This window comes from Mchenga conophoros, linkage group LG20, assembly GCF_057382185.1.
Source record: "Mchenga conophoros isolate Kocher_MC1m ecotype Shallow Benthic linkage group LG20, M_conophoros_male_GT1.1, whole genome shotgun sequence".
Lineage (NCBI taxonomy): Eukaryota > Metazoa > Chordata > Actinopteri > Cichliformes > Cichlidae > Mchenga > Mchenga conophoros.
The window spans coordinates 19,305,360-19,323,272 of NC_140545.1; the positions used below are offsets into that span (position 1 = coordinate 19,305,360).

The 17,913-nt window shown below is 41.2% G+C and overlaps 1 protein-coding gene across 1 annotated transcript; it reads right to left on the reverse strand.

The window, feature by feature from the left end:
- Positions 1-12,434: 12,434 nt before the first annotated feature.
- LOC146550631 (uncharacterized) lies at positions 12,435-17,639 on the reverse strand. The gene is made up of 4 exons (XM_085260441.1): positions 17,533-17,639; positions 15,267-15,895; positions 14,398-14,547; positions 12,435-13,008 (listed from the first exon to the last, which is right to left on the reverse strand). The coding sequence occupies exons 2-4, from the start codon at positions 15,864-15,866 to the stop codon at positions 12,646-12,648; spliced, it is 1,113 nt and encodes a 370-aa protein (XP_085116567.1). The 5' UTR covers positions 15,867-15,895; positions 17,533-17,639; the 3' UTR covers positions 12,435-12,645.
- Between the last annotated feature and the right edge of the window lie 274 nt (positions 17,640-17,913).

Consider the following 17,913-nt stretch of genomic DNA (forward strand, 5'->3'; position numbering starts at 1 on the left):
TAGGTAATGTCCTCAAGTTCTGTATAACCACTTTTTCCTCTCTCTGTGTTTGTTTCTCGTTCGTTGTTGTGTGTGTTTGTGTGCATTTGTCTCTTTCAAACAGGTGCCGGTCCTCACCTCTGCAGTGCTGCCGTCTCCTGTAGCGCTGCATGGTTCTAAGCTAAGTTTCTTTTCCTTTTTCTGTTCTCTCAGATTTGTCCTCAGGTTTGAAGTGTCTGTGTTGTGCAGCTGGTCTGGTCTGTCTCTAGACAGTTCAGGCTTCACCCACTAGTTAAATGGTGGAGGCTCACAGCAACATACTCAACACACAAGTTTCTGAACTCTGCATGAGGGTTTCTCCGACGAAGTGAGGGCCGTGAGGCACAGCTCCCCGTCCCCCGGTGACCCTGCTAGGTCCACCTTCTTAGGGAAACCCTCTGCAGAGGAGCTGACAGAGCCAGGAACTTGTGAGTTGTGTGTGTCCACTCAGGCATCATTCATGCTTGTTCTGTAGGCAGTTCCTGTCAGAAGGAGGAGGCGCAGCAGGAGCGTCGGGGGGCGGAAGACGGTGCCTCAGTGCCTCTCTCCTTCTGACATTGTTAAAGAAAACACAACAAATTTATAATTATTTAGATATTTACATGTAGGTAATGTCCTCAAGTTCTGTATAACCACTTTGTCCTCTCTCTGTGTTTGTTTCTCGTTCGTTGTTGTGTGTGTTTGTGTGCATTTGTCTCTTTCAAACAGGTGCCGGTCCTCACCTCTGCAGTGCTGCCGTCTCCTGTAGCGCTGCATGGTTCTAAGCTAAGTTTCCTTTCCTTTTTCTGTTCTCTTAGATTTGTCCTCAGGTTTGAAGTGTCTGTGTTGTGCAGCTGGTCTGGTCTGTCTCTAGACAGTTCAGGCTGCACCACTAGTTAAATGGTGGAGGCTCACAGCGACATACTCAACACACAAGTTTCTGAACTCTGCATGAGGGTTTCTCCGACAAAGTGAGGGCCGTGAGGCACAGCTCCCCGTCCCCCGGTGACCCTGCTAGGTCCACCTTCTTAGGGAAACCCTCTGCAGAGGAGCTGACAGAGCCAGGAACTTGTGAGTTGCGTGTGTCCACTCAGGCATCATTCATGCTTGTTCTGTAGGCAGTTCCTGTCAGAAGGAGGAGGCGCAGCAGGAGCGTCGGGGGGCGGAAGACGGTGCCTCAGTGCCTCTCTCCTTCTGACATTGTTAAAGAAAACACAACAAATTTATAATTATTTAGATATTTACATGTAGGTAATGTCCTCAAGTTCTGTATATATTTACATTTAAAGGATGATCATGGTGTTGATGATGGCGTTAAGCCAGAGGACAGTGTTTCAAATGTTGTTGGTAAATCTTCAGTCACTAAAAGCTCATCTAGTGGTAAAGTGAGCACAACTTCTTCTGCCAAAATCAAAGCAAAAGCAGAAAAGGCAGCATTACTCGCTTGTATGGCAGTCTTAAAAGAGAAGCATGCTTTGGAGGAGCAAGAGCTAAAGCTAAGGAGGAAACGTGAACAGCTTGAGCTTGAAGCGCTGCTTTCTGCCTCTTCTGCAAATTTAGCTGTTCTCCAAGCTGCTGAAGTTCAAAGTATATCTAACATATCGTCCAATGCTATGAATTCATATTATGAAAGGGAAATCAAGAAAACAGCTGCTTCAGCCACAGTCAAGCCTAGTACACCAGTCAATGAAGATAAACCTGCAGTGCAAATAGTACAGACTGAAAGCAACATATCTGCAATGATCCTGCCAGGAACGGAAATTGAAGGTGAGCCACAAGCTGAAACGGTCATCACAATGCAATTTCACAATGTGGATCCTCCATCGCCCAGGTCAATTCCTACAGCGGCAGAAGGACGGTTGGAGGACATTTGTACCATTTTACAAAGACAAAATGAAATAACTGCAACCCTTGTTCAGCATCAGCGTGCATCGTCATTACCATCCAGGAAAATACCTGTATTCGATGGTGATCCTCTTCAGTATATCTCTTTCATTAATGCGTTTGAACAAGGAGTGGAAGAAAAGGCCAATAAGAGGGACTGCTTGTATTATTTGGAGCAGTTTACAACAGGACAGCCGAGAGACCTGGTACGCAGTTGTCAACATATGGCTGCAGGACAAGGCTATATACAAGCAAAGCAACTGCTCAAAGAACACTTTGGAAATGAATATAAAATTGCAACTGCTTATATTGACAAGGCGTTATCTTGGCCTGCAATTAAAAATGAAGATGTGAAATCATTGCAAGCATATTCTCTTTTCTTACGTGGGAGTTGTAATGTCATGGAAACATTGCAACATATGCAGGAACTGGACATGCCAGTGAACATGAAAATCATTTTGTGCAAGTTGCCATATAAAATGAGAGAGAAATGGAGAGCGTTCGCATATGATATATTGGAAACCTCTAAACACAGAGCTCAGTTTGAAGATTTGGTTGCATTTATTGAAAAGCAGGTGAAAATTCTTTCAGATCCTTTGTTTGGGGACATTCAGAATGTAACGTCAACAATCCCTGTCTCAAAGGTTGACAACAGACTGAAGTCACAACCAAGCAAACAAATTAAAGGGAACAGCTTTGCTGCTACAGCCACACCCATGATCATGAAAAAAACCTACAGTATGGAAAGGCTGATTACTACAACAAGCCATGACTTTACAGTAGAGATGGACCGATCCGATATTACGTATCGGTCCGATACTGACCTAAATTACTGGATCGGATATCGGAGAAAAATAAAAAATGTAATCCGATCCATTAAATATCACGAAAGCACCTCACAAAACTTGCAACACGCCGTAACTCACCTCAGAACGTTAGCACGTCTGAGCAGTATGCCTCACGTGATAGAGCGGCTGTGGCATGCGGGACCTGTCGGTGCTCTGGATAGCATTTGGAGCTTCGCTAGCAACCCGGCATTTCATCTCCGACAAAGTTATCCCCGAGAGAAGTAAAGCAAGTGTGTAAGTCCATCTCTGAATGTTTGTAAAGCATTCCTGCGTTAAGCTTAACAAACGATATATGGAGCGACTGCCTCTTCTTGCTGCTACTTCAATCATGAAACTGCTTAACGATCAGCTGATCAGCTTTTCTGTCGTGAGTCCGTGTCTCTAGTTTGCTTTTGGCCCACTTTGCACCAGAAAGAGGAAACCAGCGGCTGAACAACAGCAGCACGTTTAAGCTTGATCAGCTGTTGTTAGAATGTATTTAATATTACTTTCTACTCCAGGATCTTTTTCTACGTAGCTGACGCTGGTAACTGTGCAGGGGCGGATCTAGCAAAGTTTAGCCAGGGGGGCCGATAGGGCATTAACAGGGAAAAGGGGGCACAAAGACATACTTTTCTTTCTTATTCTCATTTAAAATGTCTAGCTTTTAATAAATAATTATCTGACACCCAAAGTTTTAATTTGATGCAAAATGAATAGAAGTCCATTACTGTATATAGTAACTATTAAGTCTAATATATATACCCTAGTAAGCTATAGTACTTTTTCCTTTGGGAAGGTACCATCTGTGCAGTCTGCAATTTTGTTGAAGAAAGATGTTGAATCTATTTAATATTTCTTGAAAAATAATTGATTTCTGTGCATTTTTTTCACACTGCATCAAATTAAGGTTGATTACGTCGATTAAGCATCATGAGGTGGAGCGTGAGGGGTGGTTCCCTATTTTTTATTTATTTATTTTTGTTGTTGCTGGGAGTTGGAACCCTATTAGTTAGGTTGCTTAATATTTATGCTAAGTACTCTTTAAAATACCAGAATAGGGAGGATGGTGTAGGTTTAAGTTTATTAGATTGATTAGTATTGCTGAACTATGAAACATTTTTTTTGCATACAGGTATAACAGAATAGCTTTAGTGTAGTTGTTGTTTTAAACTTGAGTATGAACTTATACAAAATGCAGCAAGATATTTAAAAAACAGTTTTGTTGATTAAAAAACACTATATCGGATTCATATCGGTATCGGCAGATACCCAAATTTATGATATCGGTATCGGTATCGGACATAAAAAAGTGGTATCGTGCCATCTCTACTTTACAGTAAAGCCATCTTGTGTCTGCTGTACTCAACGACACACACTGGAGGAGTGTCAACAGTTTCAGCGGAAGAAGCACAGAGACAAAATGCTTTTTCTAAAGGAGAAAGGGCTGTGTTTTGGTTGCTTAGGTGCTGGGCACATAAGCAAGGACTGTGCTAAGCGTTTGATATGTAGAACGTGTGGTAAAGGTCATCCCACTGTCCTCCATATTGATAACGATGGTGTAAGCCCTGAATGCTATGGAGAGCCCTCCTCTTCAAAGAATGTAAAAACTTGTGGTCATACAGGGGCCGGAAAAGAAAGCGGTTTGCTTTCCATTCTGCCAGTTCAAATAAAGTCTGTTAAAGGTAGTCATGTCATACAGACATATGCTTTTTTAGATCCTGGCAGTTCAGCTAGCTTCTGTTCAGAGCACCTCATGCAAAAGCTAAATCTTGTGGGCAAAAGAACTCACTTCCTGTTACAAACGATGGGTCAAGAAAAGGTCGTCTCTGCCCACTCACTTACTGGTCTTGAAGTTTCTGGTTTAGGCAGCAATGCCTTCTATGAACTTCCAGAAATCCTAACACAGGAAAGGATGCCTGTCACCACGGATAACTTTGTAAAGGAAGAAGATCTGATCAGGTGGCCATATCTGTCAAAGGTTCAAATTCCCCACATAATGGCTAATGTGGACCTGCTGATTGGATGCAACGCTCCCAAGTTATTGGAACCATGGGAGGTCATTCATAGCCAGGGGAATGGCCCATATGCTATAAGAACAGCATTGGGCTGGGTCATAAATGGGCCCATGGAAGATGGTAAAAGCAACTTGGACAGCGAGCACCCACCAACAGTTGTAAATAGGATATCTGTTTGTAAGCTGGAGGAGATGCTGAAAAGTCAATATAACTATGACTTTAATGAAAGGGTTACAGAGGAAAAGGGTTTGTCAAGGGAGGACCTTAAGTTCATGAAGATCATGGAAAAATCTGCAACAATGGAAGACGGACACTACTGTTTGAAGTTACCTTTTAAAAAGGATAACATAAAGATGCCAAACAATTTCTCCATAGTTAAACAAAGATTGCAAAGTCTACAATGAAAACTTCTCAACAATGAACAGTTGCATAAAGAATATAAAAACTTTATGGACGAGATGATAAGTAATGGATATGCAGAGCAAATACCTTCACAGCAGCTGTCTTGCGAAAATGGAAAGAAGTGGTACATTCCTCATCACGCAGTTTACCATCCCAGAAAACGATCCATAAGAATTGTATTTGACTGTGGGGCATCATTCCAGGGGACATCATTAAACAAGCAGCTCTTAAAAGGTCCTAATCTCACAAGCACATTGCTTGGGGTTTTGCTTAGATTTCGACAGGATCCAGTCGCATTTATGGGTGACATAAAGGCAATGTTTTATCAAGTTAAAGTTGCCAAAGAAGACAGAGACTTTCTGCGTTTTTTATGGTGGCCAGATGGAGATCTGAGCAAGGACATAATTGAGTTTCGCATGACTGTTCATCTGTTCGGTGCAGTATCTTCCCCTAGCTGCGCCAGTTTCGCTTTGAGAAAAACAGCTGAGGACAATAAGACTGAATTCCTAGACAAGGTATGTGAAACGCTGAAAGAGAACTTCTATGTGGACGACTGTTTAAAGAGTGTGGCCTCCACCTCAGATGCTGTCGATTTGGTCAAAGATCTTTCAGCACAGTCAAAGGGGAGGATTTACACTGACCAAGTGGGTCAGTAACAATCGCACCCTGTTGCAAAGTATCTCTGAGGAGCAAAGGGCTAAAGACTTGAAAGAATAAAATCTTGACAGAGACAAACTTCCGGTAGAAAGAGCTCTGGGCTTGCAGTGGTGCGTGGAAACTGATACATTCAACTTCACAATGGATATCCCTCAAAAATCCTGTACTAGGCGTGGAATGTTATCAATATCAAGTTCCATTTACGATCCATTGGGATTTCTTGCACCAGTCCTGCTGCCTGCCAAAGGAATGCAGCAGGAGCTTTGCAAAAGGAAACTGGGATGGGATGAACCAATACCCCAAACCATGTTGCAAAAGTGGAAAGGTTGGCTCAGTGATTTGCAAATGCTTTCCCATTTCAAGGTTAAAAGGTGTATACAACCAAGAGAGTTTGGACCTCTCTCACATGCACAGCTACACCATTTTTCAGATGCTGGTGAATCTTGATATGGAACCGTGTCATATCTGCGCATGCAAGATAATAGGAAATCCATCCACGTCGCGTTCTTGATGGGCAAGGCAAGAGTAACACCTCTAAAACCTGTCACTATTCCACGTCTGGAACTAACAGCTGCTGTAGTTGCCGTCCGAGTGGATCTCATGTTAAGGGCTCAGTTAAGAATGAAACTCGAGCAATCTATATTTTGGACAGATAGTACATCTGTATTAAAATATATAATGAATGAGGATAAATGATTCCTTACCTTTGTGGCAAACAGAGTCTCATTCATTACAACTGCAACTAAACAATCACAATGGAGATATGTAAGCTCGAAGAAAAACCCAGCAGATGATGCTACAAGAGGGCTCAAGGCTGGGAACGTTGTTCATAGCAGCCGCTGGATCGAAGGACCAAGCTTTCTGCAGAAGCCGGAAAGTGATTGGCCAACCAATTTAATGGAATGCTCCTTAGAACCAGAGGACCCTGAAGTCAAAGGTGAGGCCACAGTAAATGTTACTCAGGTAAAAGACTTGCTAGATGCTACATGTCAATTGATGGTGTACTTCTCAGACTGGAGAAGGCTCAAGGTTGCTGTTGCTTGGTTCCTTAGACTGAAGGAAATCCTTCGTTCAATGAGAAATAAGAAAAAAAGACCGCAACCTTACTCAGATAACCCAATTTGTAAAGGTACTACAAAGGAGAAAGTAAAGAAAACGCAACTGTACAGACTATCTTCAAAGGATCTTCTGGAAGCTGAGCTTGCCATTATTAGATTTTGCCAGCAACAACGATTTGGAGAGGAGGTTGCTACGTTGTCAAGTGGGAAAGGTTCTGTGAGCAGGCACAGCTCAATTTATAGATTAGATCCTTATCTTGACGATAAAGGCCTCTTAAGAGTTGGGGGACGACTGACAAAGGGCTCCTTACCAGAAGAAATAAAGCATCCCTTTGTTCTTGCAAAGGATCAACATGTAGCAAGTCTCATCCTAAAGCACATTCATCAACAGCTTGGTCATAGCGGTCGTAACCACACCTTATCCACACTAAGGAGAAGATACTGGATCACAAAGGCCAACTCAGCTGTAAGGAAGGTTATCGCAGAATGTAATTTTTGCAGGAAATATCATGGAAAAGCCTTGGAGCAAAAGATGGCAGATTTACTCAAGGAAAGAATCTTGCCAGATAACCCACCATTCACCAATGTCGGGGTTGATTACTTCGGACCTATTGAAGTGAAAAGAGGACGAGGTACAGCTAAACGCTATGGAGTCATTTTCACCTGTTTAGCCAGCCGAGCAGTGCACTTGGAAGTGGCTAGCTCTCTAAACACAGATGCCTGCATTAATGCTTTGCGTCGTTTTGTGAGTCGAAGAGGTCAAGTCGCTCACATCCAATCGGACAATGGAACCAACTTTGTCGGAGCAGACAGAGAGTTAAGGGAGGCTCTTGAATCGCTGAAACATACCCAAATAGCGGATGCTTTGCGACACATTGGAATAAGATGGAGTTTTAATCCGCCTGGAGCATCACATCATGGTGGAATTTGGGAACGGATAATTCGTATGATCAGAAAGATTCTGAGATCCGTTCTTCAGCAACAACAGTTGGACGACGATGGCTTAAATACGGTTCTATGTGAAATTGAAGCAATTTTAAATGACAGACCCATCACAAAGCTTTCTGATGATCCAAAAGACCTAGAGCCACTTACACCAAATCACATCCTCCTGATGAAAGGAAAACCATCTTTACCACCCGGACTATTTGACCTTCAGGATATGTATCTGAAGAGAAGATGGAAACAGGCTCAGTACATCTCAGACCTTTTTTGGAAACGATGGATACGCGAATACCTGCCTTTGTTACAGGAGAGACAAAAATGGAACCAAAAGAAGAAGAATCTAAAACCTGGAGATATAGTCATTATAATGGATTCTTCTGCACCGCGTGGTTCCTGGCCACTTGGAAGAGTTCTGGAAGCCATTTGTGACAAAAAAGGACTTGTGCGATCTGCACGTTTAAAAACAAAGACTAATATTCTGGAAAGACCTGTAACCAAACTTTGCTTGTTACATGAGACTGTAATCTAAAAGTGTGTTACTTATGTTTATTTATGTGAATGTATAGGTCTAAAGTAGACTGTATTAGTGGCTCCTTATTTTCTTTGTGATTAGAATTGCCATGTCTGATAGCCATTTCAATTAGGGGCCAGGGTGTAGGAGCCATTCTTGGGTTAATACCTTATGTGGTCACTAGAGGTTACCTTTTTCTGTTTTGATTATGTAATGTAAAGGTATTTAAGGTAGACGCACGTAATCGGCGTCAGGTGTGTCATTGAGAAGGCAAACAGTTTGTGACCGTTGCGCTGTTATGCTATGTCGATACGGAATAAAGACCAAAAATGACAAGATACATACTGCTGGATTTATTGGACTGTGAACATTCATGCATACCAGTGACATCGCGTCACCCCCGTTAACGACCACCTCAGTGGCTTCAAGCGTAGGCTTAGCCTCTACACCAAGGAAACTTAAAAACTCCTGAAGACGCCTGGAGACGGAAGAAGCCCCCCCACTCGGAGAAGGAACACCGCTGCGCCTTTTTCTCTTATCAAATCAAATCAAATCACTTTTATTGTCACATCACATGTGCAGGTACATTGGTACAGTACATGTGAGTGAAATTCTTGTGTGCGAGCTTCACAAGCAACAGAGTTGTGCAAATACAATAACGTAAACAAAGCAAAATACAAGGATGGCTAATCTGAAACTAATAAATATATGTACAATATATAATAGTATATGCATTTCTGGATGTGTATACTAAATGTTTTTCTGTGTGTGTGTGTGTGTGTGTGTATACACATTTTTACAAATTAAATAGAGTAAAAATAAAATAAAATATATAAAAATATACAGAGTTGAGACATGTGCAAAACAGTGGCATTACTGTACAGTGTGTAGTGCATAATGTTGAAGTTCCAGTAGTGAAGCTGAGGTGTCTATGACGTGTTTTAACTTCCCGTTCAGTGTTCTCGTTTCTAAACACTACTTTACCCAGAGTTTGTACAAGGCTTCATTCTCACCCCCGAACAGTTAATAAGGTGATAACGAGCAAAAGAAGTTGATAGAAAAGTTAACATCATTTTATCCGTGAGTAAAAATCAGTGTGTTTGGACTCGCTGGCTGATATTTTAGGGAATCGAGCTCATTCGTTCCCTTGGAGAGAGCTCAGTGTGGTATCATTCATCAGTTCGAGCAGCCAGTTTGGTTCTAAAGAACATGCAGCTGACTGAATGAGGCGTTTCATGATATTTAACCCACCGACAGCATAAAACAGAGTCGTTAGCTGATGAGCAGACTCTGGATTTTCTGTTGTTTGAGACTCGGTCATAGCAGCGTTTCATGTTAAAGTAAAACATGTTAGACTGGACTGACCTTGACCTTTGAGAGGTCAAACTGAAGGAAGCCTTTGTGTTTTACCTTCATTTTTCTGTTTATGAACAAAGACACGAGTCTGCAGAACATATCGTCGATCAGGCCTCTGTTCCCTAGATTTAGACACATTTCACACCCCTTCAGTGAGTCTTGATCATTTCAGCTGTGTTCTGAAATGAGAAACTGAACCCTTGAACACATCAGGGAACTGTTCACAGAGGTCCCAGAGACCTCTATAGGGCCAGAAGTCTTTTACAGACGCAGGGGTCGCCCCCTGGTGGCCTGTAAATGGAGTACAGTTTTTTTGTTTTGTTGCTTCACTTTTCCAACCTGGCAGCTGTGTCAATGTTCTGATGTCTGTGGTCCTTTTTGGCAGTGACGTCATTCCCGAGTTTGTGCATTCCAGCAGGAAAGTCAGAAAAGCAAAGTAAGATGGGATTTATTTTAGCTGCAGCACGTTCATTGATAGAATGTGGTAAGTGCTTAGCATGTGGCTTATATCATGAGTCACAAATACAGGTGAGTGACAGAGCAGATTATGTTTATGTTCTCTGTCACCATCTTGGATTGTTGAGGCTGCCTGCTCTGACTTTCCAAGAAGGAAATACTAGTTGAGGGGGAGTTCCAGATGAAAATGACTTCCGACTCAATCTGGAATGCACCGTAAGCCAAGGGCCAACAAGACAACAGCAGATATTTTGACGTCGCCCCCTGGTGACAGGACAAGGTTACAGCACCATTGTACAACCACACCGCTGCCTTCAGTGACCTTGCTTTTTAGGTGTAACCACTTTTCTGTATCTCTGTTGACACTTAATCGCAAAAAAAAATGTTGTTTGAAGTCAAAATACAAAGAAATTGTGAGCAGTAATCGGCAAAAATAGTCTGATAATTATGGGGCGCCGTTTGTAAACTGAAACATGCTGAAATTAACGGCAACATTTTTCCACATTTAGCTCAAAACCTTACAAAAACATGTTTTTTCAAGTAATTTTTTACAACATTTAGTAAAATATTTGTAACTTTTCATCAAATGTTAAATATTAAATCTAAATGTTAAATATTAAATCTAAATATTATATTTAAATCTAAATGTTAAATGTTAAACCTAAATGTTTAGGCTAATATGCAAATTTATTGTACGAATCAACGGAAATACCAAAATAAAAGCTTCCCGAAAACCTCCGGTGCAAAATTGTGTCTGTTCTCACCCCTCATTTCTCCCCGCCATGTGCTGCTTCACTTCTTGCCTACGAGCATGTCCAGCGATTTTGCTGGACATGCTTGAGGATTTTGTTTAAGTGTGGTAATGAGATGATGATTCTTTTTTCTGTATAGCTGAACAGGCTCTTGAGATCCTACATGTGCTGCCATCACTGTTCCCATCCACCTCTGCTCCTCCAAAGAGGGCACGGGATGCGAGTGAGGCTCTGGTGCATGTCCTTGAGGTGAGTTGTGTAAAATGTAGTAGTTGTTTTTTGTTTTTGTTCTTTTTGGGACAACAGTATTAAAAAATGCTTCTGATTAGTGCCAAAGTATTTTATATTCACATATTATATGTTCTAAGCCTTCAAAAGGCACCTAAAACACATTTTTGGAATGAGGGTTCTCACAGGTTAGATCTCTGTGACCAGTAAATACAAACATGGATGCATTACGTGGTAGCACATTTTTATCACCTCAATGATACCTAATTAAATGTAGCCTTGGTTTTCTGTTTTTCAGGAAGGCTAGACAGATGTGAACAGTAATTCCATCGAGAATAATTAAAAGTAGCAATTTCAGATGTGTTTTCTCAGAACCTCAACTTTTGTTGTAATTTAGCTTTAGTTATGTGTTTGAAACAAAAGTGCATCATCCTTACAAAAGTATGTCTGTGTTATGTGTTAAAGGACCAAGAAGACCCTAATACCTATCTGATGAAACGTCCTCTCTCCTGCCCAGTCCTGATTGTGAGTCCATCCAACTGCATCCTAGCGGTAGGAGATGTGCCAATAACCACATTTCCAAAAGACTTGGTTACCGAGGGTGCTTTATACCTTATGGCCTACTATTACACCCTTCACCTTACATACCCAAAGTGTGTAGCCACTCTGCTTTCCGTCATACAGACAGAGGTTCTCTTGGACAAAATCCATGAGAGAGATCTCACATCATCTTACAAGAAGAGCATGGCTGAGTGGACTGCTTTTATTGGCCAGTAAAGCCAATATGGTCAGATGGACTATAGGAAAGGACTTCCTCTCTCCTTCCACGGCTACTACAGTCCATGTTGGTTGTGATTGATTTTTGTTTGTAATTTGGCCAGGTTAGCCCAGTGTTATAATTAAGGGTGCACGATAATATTGGCTAACATGCCGACATTTTGTGTTTGGTTTGTGCAGTGCAGAGACAGCCTCGCTTTTAGTTAATTTTAAGATTTTTTTTTTTTTTAATCTTGAGTTTAGACAGAAGACTATTCAGAAAATAGGCTCTACTGTGAAAGAGTAAATTGACTAAGCTGAGACTGACTAGTTTGGTATAAAAGTAAGAATTGCTTTATTGGGTATTGGCTAGTACAACTGTAAAATATTGGATACATCCTTACTCAAACCTATAGACTGTTACCAGACAGAACCGCAGCTGAAATAACAAGGGAGAGTGAAAACTTCCCTTTATTCTTATGGTGTTTACCTAGCAAGAGTTGAAAAGTCCGACATGCGGCTTATTGTGATCTGGTCACCCTGTGTGCATGTCTGGTATGGCTGCTCAGCAGCCATACATTACAGGGAATGAAAAAATCTTTTCAATTTGTTATTGTTGCAATTGCATTCTCTTAATAAAACCCAGTATCTACAGTGCAGGCTCTCCTACTGAAAGTTTTTGAGATACATACATAAAATGTCCAGTTCACCAGCAGTTTAATGCTCTAAAGATTTATTTCAGTCCTTCATGTTGGAGACTCAGATGTTGACACATGGCAGTACTGCACTTTAAAGATTTTACGTGGACTCTGCTGACTCCATTGCTAATTTCAGAACATTTTCAAGTGGCAGGAAGTCACGAGGAAAGGTGTACTCAGTCAGGTTGGAAAGTCCGGACATCACACAGCAGCTCAAGTCTGTGCGGAAAATATCCATGTCGCACGCCTCATACCACTCATTGGTTAAAGCGGTGTAGTACTCGACGTCCGAAGTGGTGGTGAAGCCGTTGAAACCCCCGACGACAAAGAGGCGATCATCAATTACCTCAATGCCAAAGTTGCTGCGGGGGGTCAGCATAGAGAACACGAGGTTCCACGTGTTGGTATGCGGGTTGTAAGCCTCAGCGGTGCGCAGATAGTTGTTTCCATCGAAGCCACCAACCTAAAAGTAAATACGTGGCTCAAATGATTGAATGTAAGTGTAACCAGCTTCACCGTACCCCTGTAAGAAAATGCACCTGCTATATGTCTTTAGCTGCTTTTGCACAGATACTCCAGAAAGTGACGGAAGAATTAAGTTGCAATATTGTCCAAAGTTGCCCTTAATAGGTAGCAGATACAAGGAAATTGTTTACCTTAGGTGTGATCTGACTACTGGAAATACTCTGATTGGTTTAGGGTTTTACCTGGATAAAGCGAACAGCTACCTGACATATTCTCATGCTGTTATATGGAGTTTACACATAAAAGTTGTTTAAAAAAGGCCCATTAACGTCCCAGTATTTGCATTTTCACAGGCCCGCATTTGTTGGGAATGTCTAGAAAAGATCAGGGTGCAGTGGTGTGTGAAAATGACTTCTGAATTAAAAGGAGAAAGTAAAATAAAGTAGAAGCCAGCTGTTGTGGAAGTCTGTATGAGACCTTTTTTCACTCAAGCCTCAACTACAGCTATTAAAGTGCTGTTGTCTATTACACCACGCTATTATCAACAAAGATGAATAGCCCTCAACAAAAAGTATTTGTGTTTTCAGTATAAATGTCTTCACAGCTCTTTTGCCTTTAGTCCAAAAAGGAACATTGAGTTCCAGTCCTTTCTTCCTATAACAGATTAAAGTAGCCCTGACAGGCCTTGGTGCCTATAAGCCTGATCAAAGACCCTGAGGTCAGCACCAGGGTAAGGTCACTGCATTCTGCTGATGATAACTTTTCCTTTTTTTGAATAGAGACTTAGTCTGAATAGAAAATAAATACTAAACGGTAGCTAGCTAAATAAAGAAGTGTGTCTCAGAAGGTGAGACTAAAATCTTTGCTTTTTACCAAAGGGTGCAGCTGCAAAACAACTAAATAAGTGGTTTTAAGGCAAATAGCAAGATAAATTTACAGCTAAAAGGCCTACCGTCCCCAGGGGATGAGTTCTAATCACTTGGCTTATTCCCTCATTTTTCTAAAGGTATTGCAGGATAAGTTTGAAATTGTCTCTAACATATGTCCTCTATGGAACGATGAGGATGACAATGTTGGTTTTGAATAAGTATTTCTGTTGTACTGAGTGAAATGTGAAATCATCAAAGACACAACATTTTGGGAATGAGGCACATGAAAAAAAAAAGAGAGGCAGAAACATCACTAATCAGTTAAATTAATACATAGAATGAGTAAGAATGCCTTCTCTGAACCTGTGGTCAGGATAGGAATCTGATCATTGATAAATACAAAACAAAGTTAGCCAAATTCTGTGTCAGCCAAATCTGTGTTAAGCCTTGCTGATCAAAGCACATTACAGATTTGATTTGTATGTTACGTGAGTGTCAGCACTACTTTGTGGTCTTACTGCAAAGACATGATCCGCATATGCAATGACACCTATCCCGCTGCGGCGGCTGTTCATGGGACTGATCATCGTCCACTGGTTGCTCTCTGGGTTGTAATATTCAGCTGTCTGCAGACACTCGTTGCCATTGAGTCCACCACAAATGTAAATCTGAAAACAAAAAAGGGACATTAAAAATTTTTACATTTCTTAGATTTCAGTTGGAAACAATGTTACCTGTAAGTGAAATGTTTCCACATCATTTGTGAAGTAAGACCGATACTCAGTACCCAAGTGTCCAACTGAAAAATATGACAATTAACAAATGTGTGTGTTTTACAATTTTTTTAATATCTGTTATATTTTAGTTGACAAGTCAACTCAAATAAAGTACTGTACATAAATGCAAAGATGCACTTGTGATCAGTTAGAAACAAAATAGATATATATTAGTATATTTTTCAACTTTTTAAACTATACTTTTAAATTTGAAAACATGAACATAGAAACCAGTTTGTGACCTATCTTGCACCTCGCTTCACTGTAAAAATGTGTATTCCCTGACTGGTTGGCAAGTGGTTGCTGGAGGTTGATGGCTGTCACTACTGTGAAATTGTAACCAGGAAGGTTTTGCACCACAAGCCTCCTTGTGTTTCCTTTGGTCGTAAGCAGACTGTTGAGGTTTGCATGGAGTACTCTGACTTACTGCAAATACTCAAACTATTTGCTGTAGAAATCTGTAGAGTCTTTCATACAACCACTGCCTAACCAGCTGAGGAGTACACATTTTCCCCTAGCAACTGGTTGTTACCAAAGGTTGCTGACAGGTCTCTAGGCCTGTGTGCCTTAGACCCTACTCTATTTCTCTGCTACTGTTTTACTTCACCCACCCAGTTGTTAAGTGTTGTGCAGCTGGCGTGGCTCCTCTGTTCGTGCATCGGTGCAATAAGACTCCACTGGTTGATTTCAGGTTGATAGCGCTCTGCACTGCTGAGTCGTACATGCCCGTCGTGGCCTCCCAGGGCATAGATGAACCCGTTCAACACAGTCACGCTCACATAGCAGCGGCGGGAGTGCATGGGCGCCACCTCATTCCAGGCGTGAGTGGTCAGGTCAAACCTACGGACGCTGTTGAAATGCTCCACCCCGTCGAAGCCACCAACGGAGTAGACGTACCCGTTGAGGAAGGCGGCTCCATGATAAGCACGAGGACACTCGAGGTTGTTCGTTACGTTGACCCAGCGGTTAGCCCGGCAATCGTAGGCCTCGATGCCGTTAGTTGGCTCACCACCACTCCACCCCCCAATGGCCAGCAGGATGGAATGAGGCAGGCGGGGACGAGCAAGAGGGTGATACAAGGCAGACATGAAGGGTCTGCTTCCTAGATCATGTATGTCTAAGATGGCATTACTTATCATGGACAGGCACTCAGAATTGGCCTCCACCAGCTCACTAGACAGCACATTGTCCTTTAGGTAGTCTGACGTCATCAATCCCAGTCGGACCTATAGAGAGATGACTGAAGAGAATGTGACTATGAATTTCAACTACATCAGTTTTAGTAAACTCAAGCTTCTTTAGGATAATGCTCCTAATGTTGTTTAATTTTCTTATTGCTAGCAAGAGAGCGACCAAAGTCAGACACCATTAGCCTTTTCGTCAACAGGGACAGTTTTTAGTCATAGCCCTAGCAACTATACTTAATAAATATAATTTATTCTATAGTATGTGTGTAGAGATCTGATACGGTTTTAATGCTCTTGAAGAGAATTTCTTAAATGTGGTTTGGCTACACCTGAAAAGAGCAACATCTCAAGATATTAAAGCATCCTTATACCCAGATGGATCGACTCAATCTATGACTTAAATGCTGAAGATTTAAGTCCAAACTAAATGTAGTAATGAAAGTTCATAGACCTTGGACAAACAGAGCGGTGAGGTGTTGTTTCCGTTGTACAGGTACATGGCTAATCCACTTTGTAAGCGCTTCATACACAGTGGTCTCCAACTGCACATTGAGGTCCTCTCTATCAAGGATGTCAGCAAGTTCCTCCACAGTTAGCTGCAGGAACTCCTCCTCAAGAACAACCTGCTCAAAGTTGCATGTAGTTGTGGAGGCAACAAGATAATAAACTATGTCATGCACAAGTACTCCAAGTAACTCCAAAACAGAGTTTGTACATGTTTAGTGCACTTGATTGTTGGGTTTTCAATGTCTTTATTACATTGGCAGCATGTTTATGAAGCTATTGCCAAACACAATGCAGTCCCACACCATGACAGAGCCTCCACCGTGCTTTAAAGTTAACTCTAAACACTCACTGTTGTACCTCTATGACAAATATTGAAATCAACTCCATAGGGCCAGTTTACCCTGATATTTAGTCTAGTTATTGCGTAATTTGGCATACCTCAGTCTGTTTCCTTTCCTTATGGAAGTTCCAGTGCATGTTGCTTAATTACAGTCTCTGTTTCCCTTCCACAACCATTTCTTTTCTTTTTTTTTCTTAACATTTATTTATTGGTTTTAACAGGTTTTACATGAACCATGAAACCATTTCTGATGAGGATGAGGAAACCATTCCTCTGAAAATGATCGGGTACAAGCACTGGACTAAAAAGGGTGAAAAATGTCCAAACGAAACCTTTAGAAGTCTTCAAAAAAACACAGAACTATTGCTCAAGTGGACTTTTAAAAAATCATCTGTTTCAAAGCAAAATATAAAAAAATGAGAGGCAACTCAAAACTTTTGCTCAGCGTATAACTGTATAACACAGTTCAACCTTTTTAGTATCAGGAAGTCTGGTGTGTCTTACTGTCTCAATAACAGTGGGGAAGATATTAATGTAACTTAATAAAACACTTCAATTAGACTTCACACAATCACCAAGTGATTCACAGTGCTTTTTAAATGGCACATTTACTGAAGTGGAATCTGGAGCTCTGTGAAGGTAATGATGAAATCTGCAAATGTTTGCATTATGTTTTGGGTGTATCTGTCAGTTGACCGTGACAAAGTCTTTCTATCAGAAAAGTTTTATGATTCAACCTGTTCCTTTTGGTTGGCACTGTTTCACCAACTAAGACCATGAATTACATTTTTCACAGGTATAAATCAGTCAACTGTCCTTCACATTATCAGGTAAGCAACTCACCTGAAGTACGGCGTACAGTTACATAGGATGATCCTGTGGACCGGAAATTCAACATCCTCCACTTTGATGATTGCATCACAAAATTGTCCCTCCAAACAGAGTTCATTATTTACTGAGCTCGACTTGTATGGCAGCTGGCCTTCTTCACTCATCTTGAGTTTTGTGACTGCTTTTCTTAGTTTTTTTGTCTGCAGTTTGTCTTGAAGTGTTCAAAATCAAACCTAACTGTGGAATTTGGGGAATGGAGCCCATGACATCATCATGACTTGGCAACTGTTGCCATGAATTGTTTTGAAATGTATATTTACATTGTTTTAATGAACCTTTCATTACATAAAAAAAAAGCTTTGTTTTGATTTGATTTGGATTTAAGAAATTGCA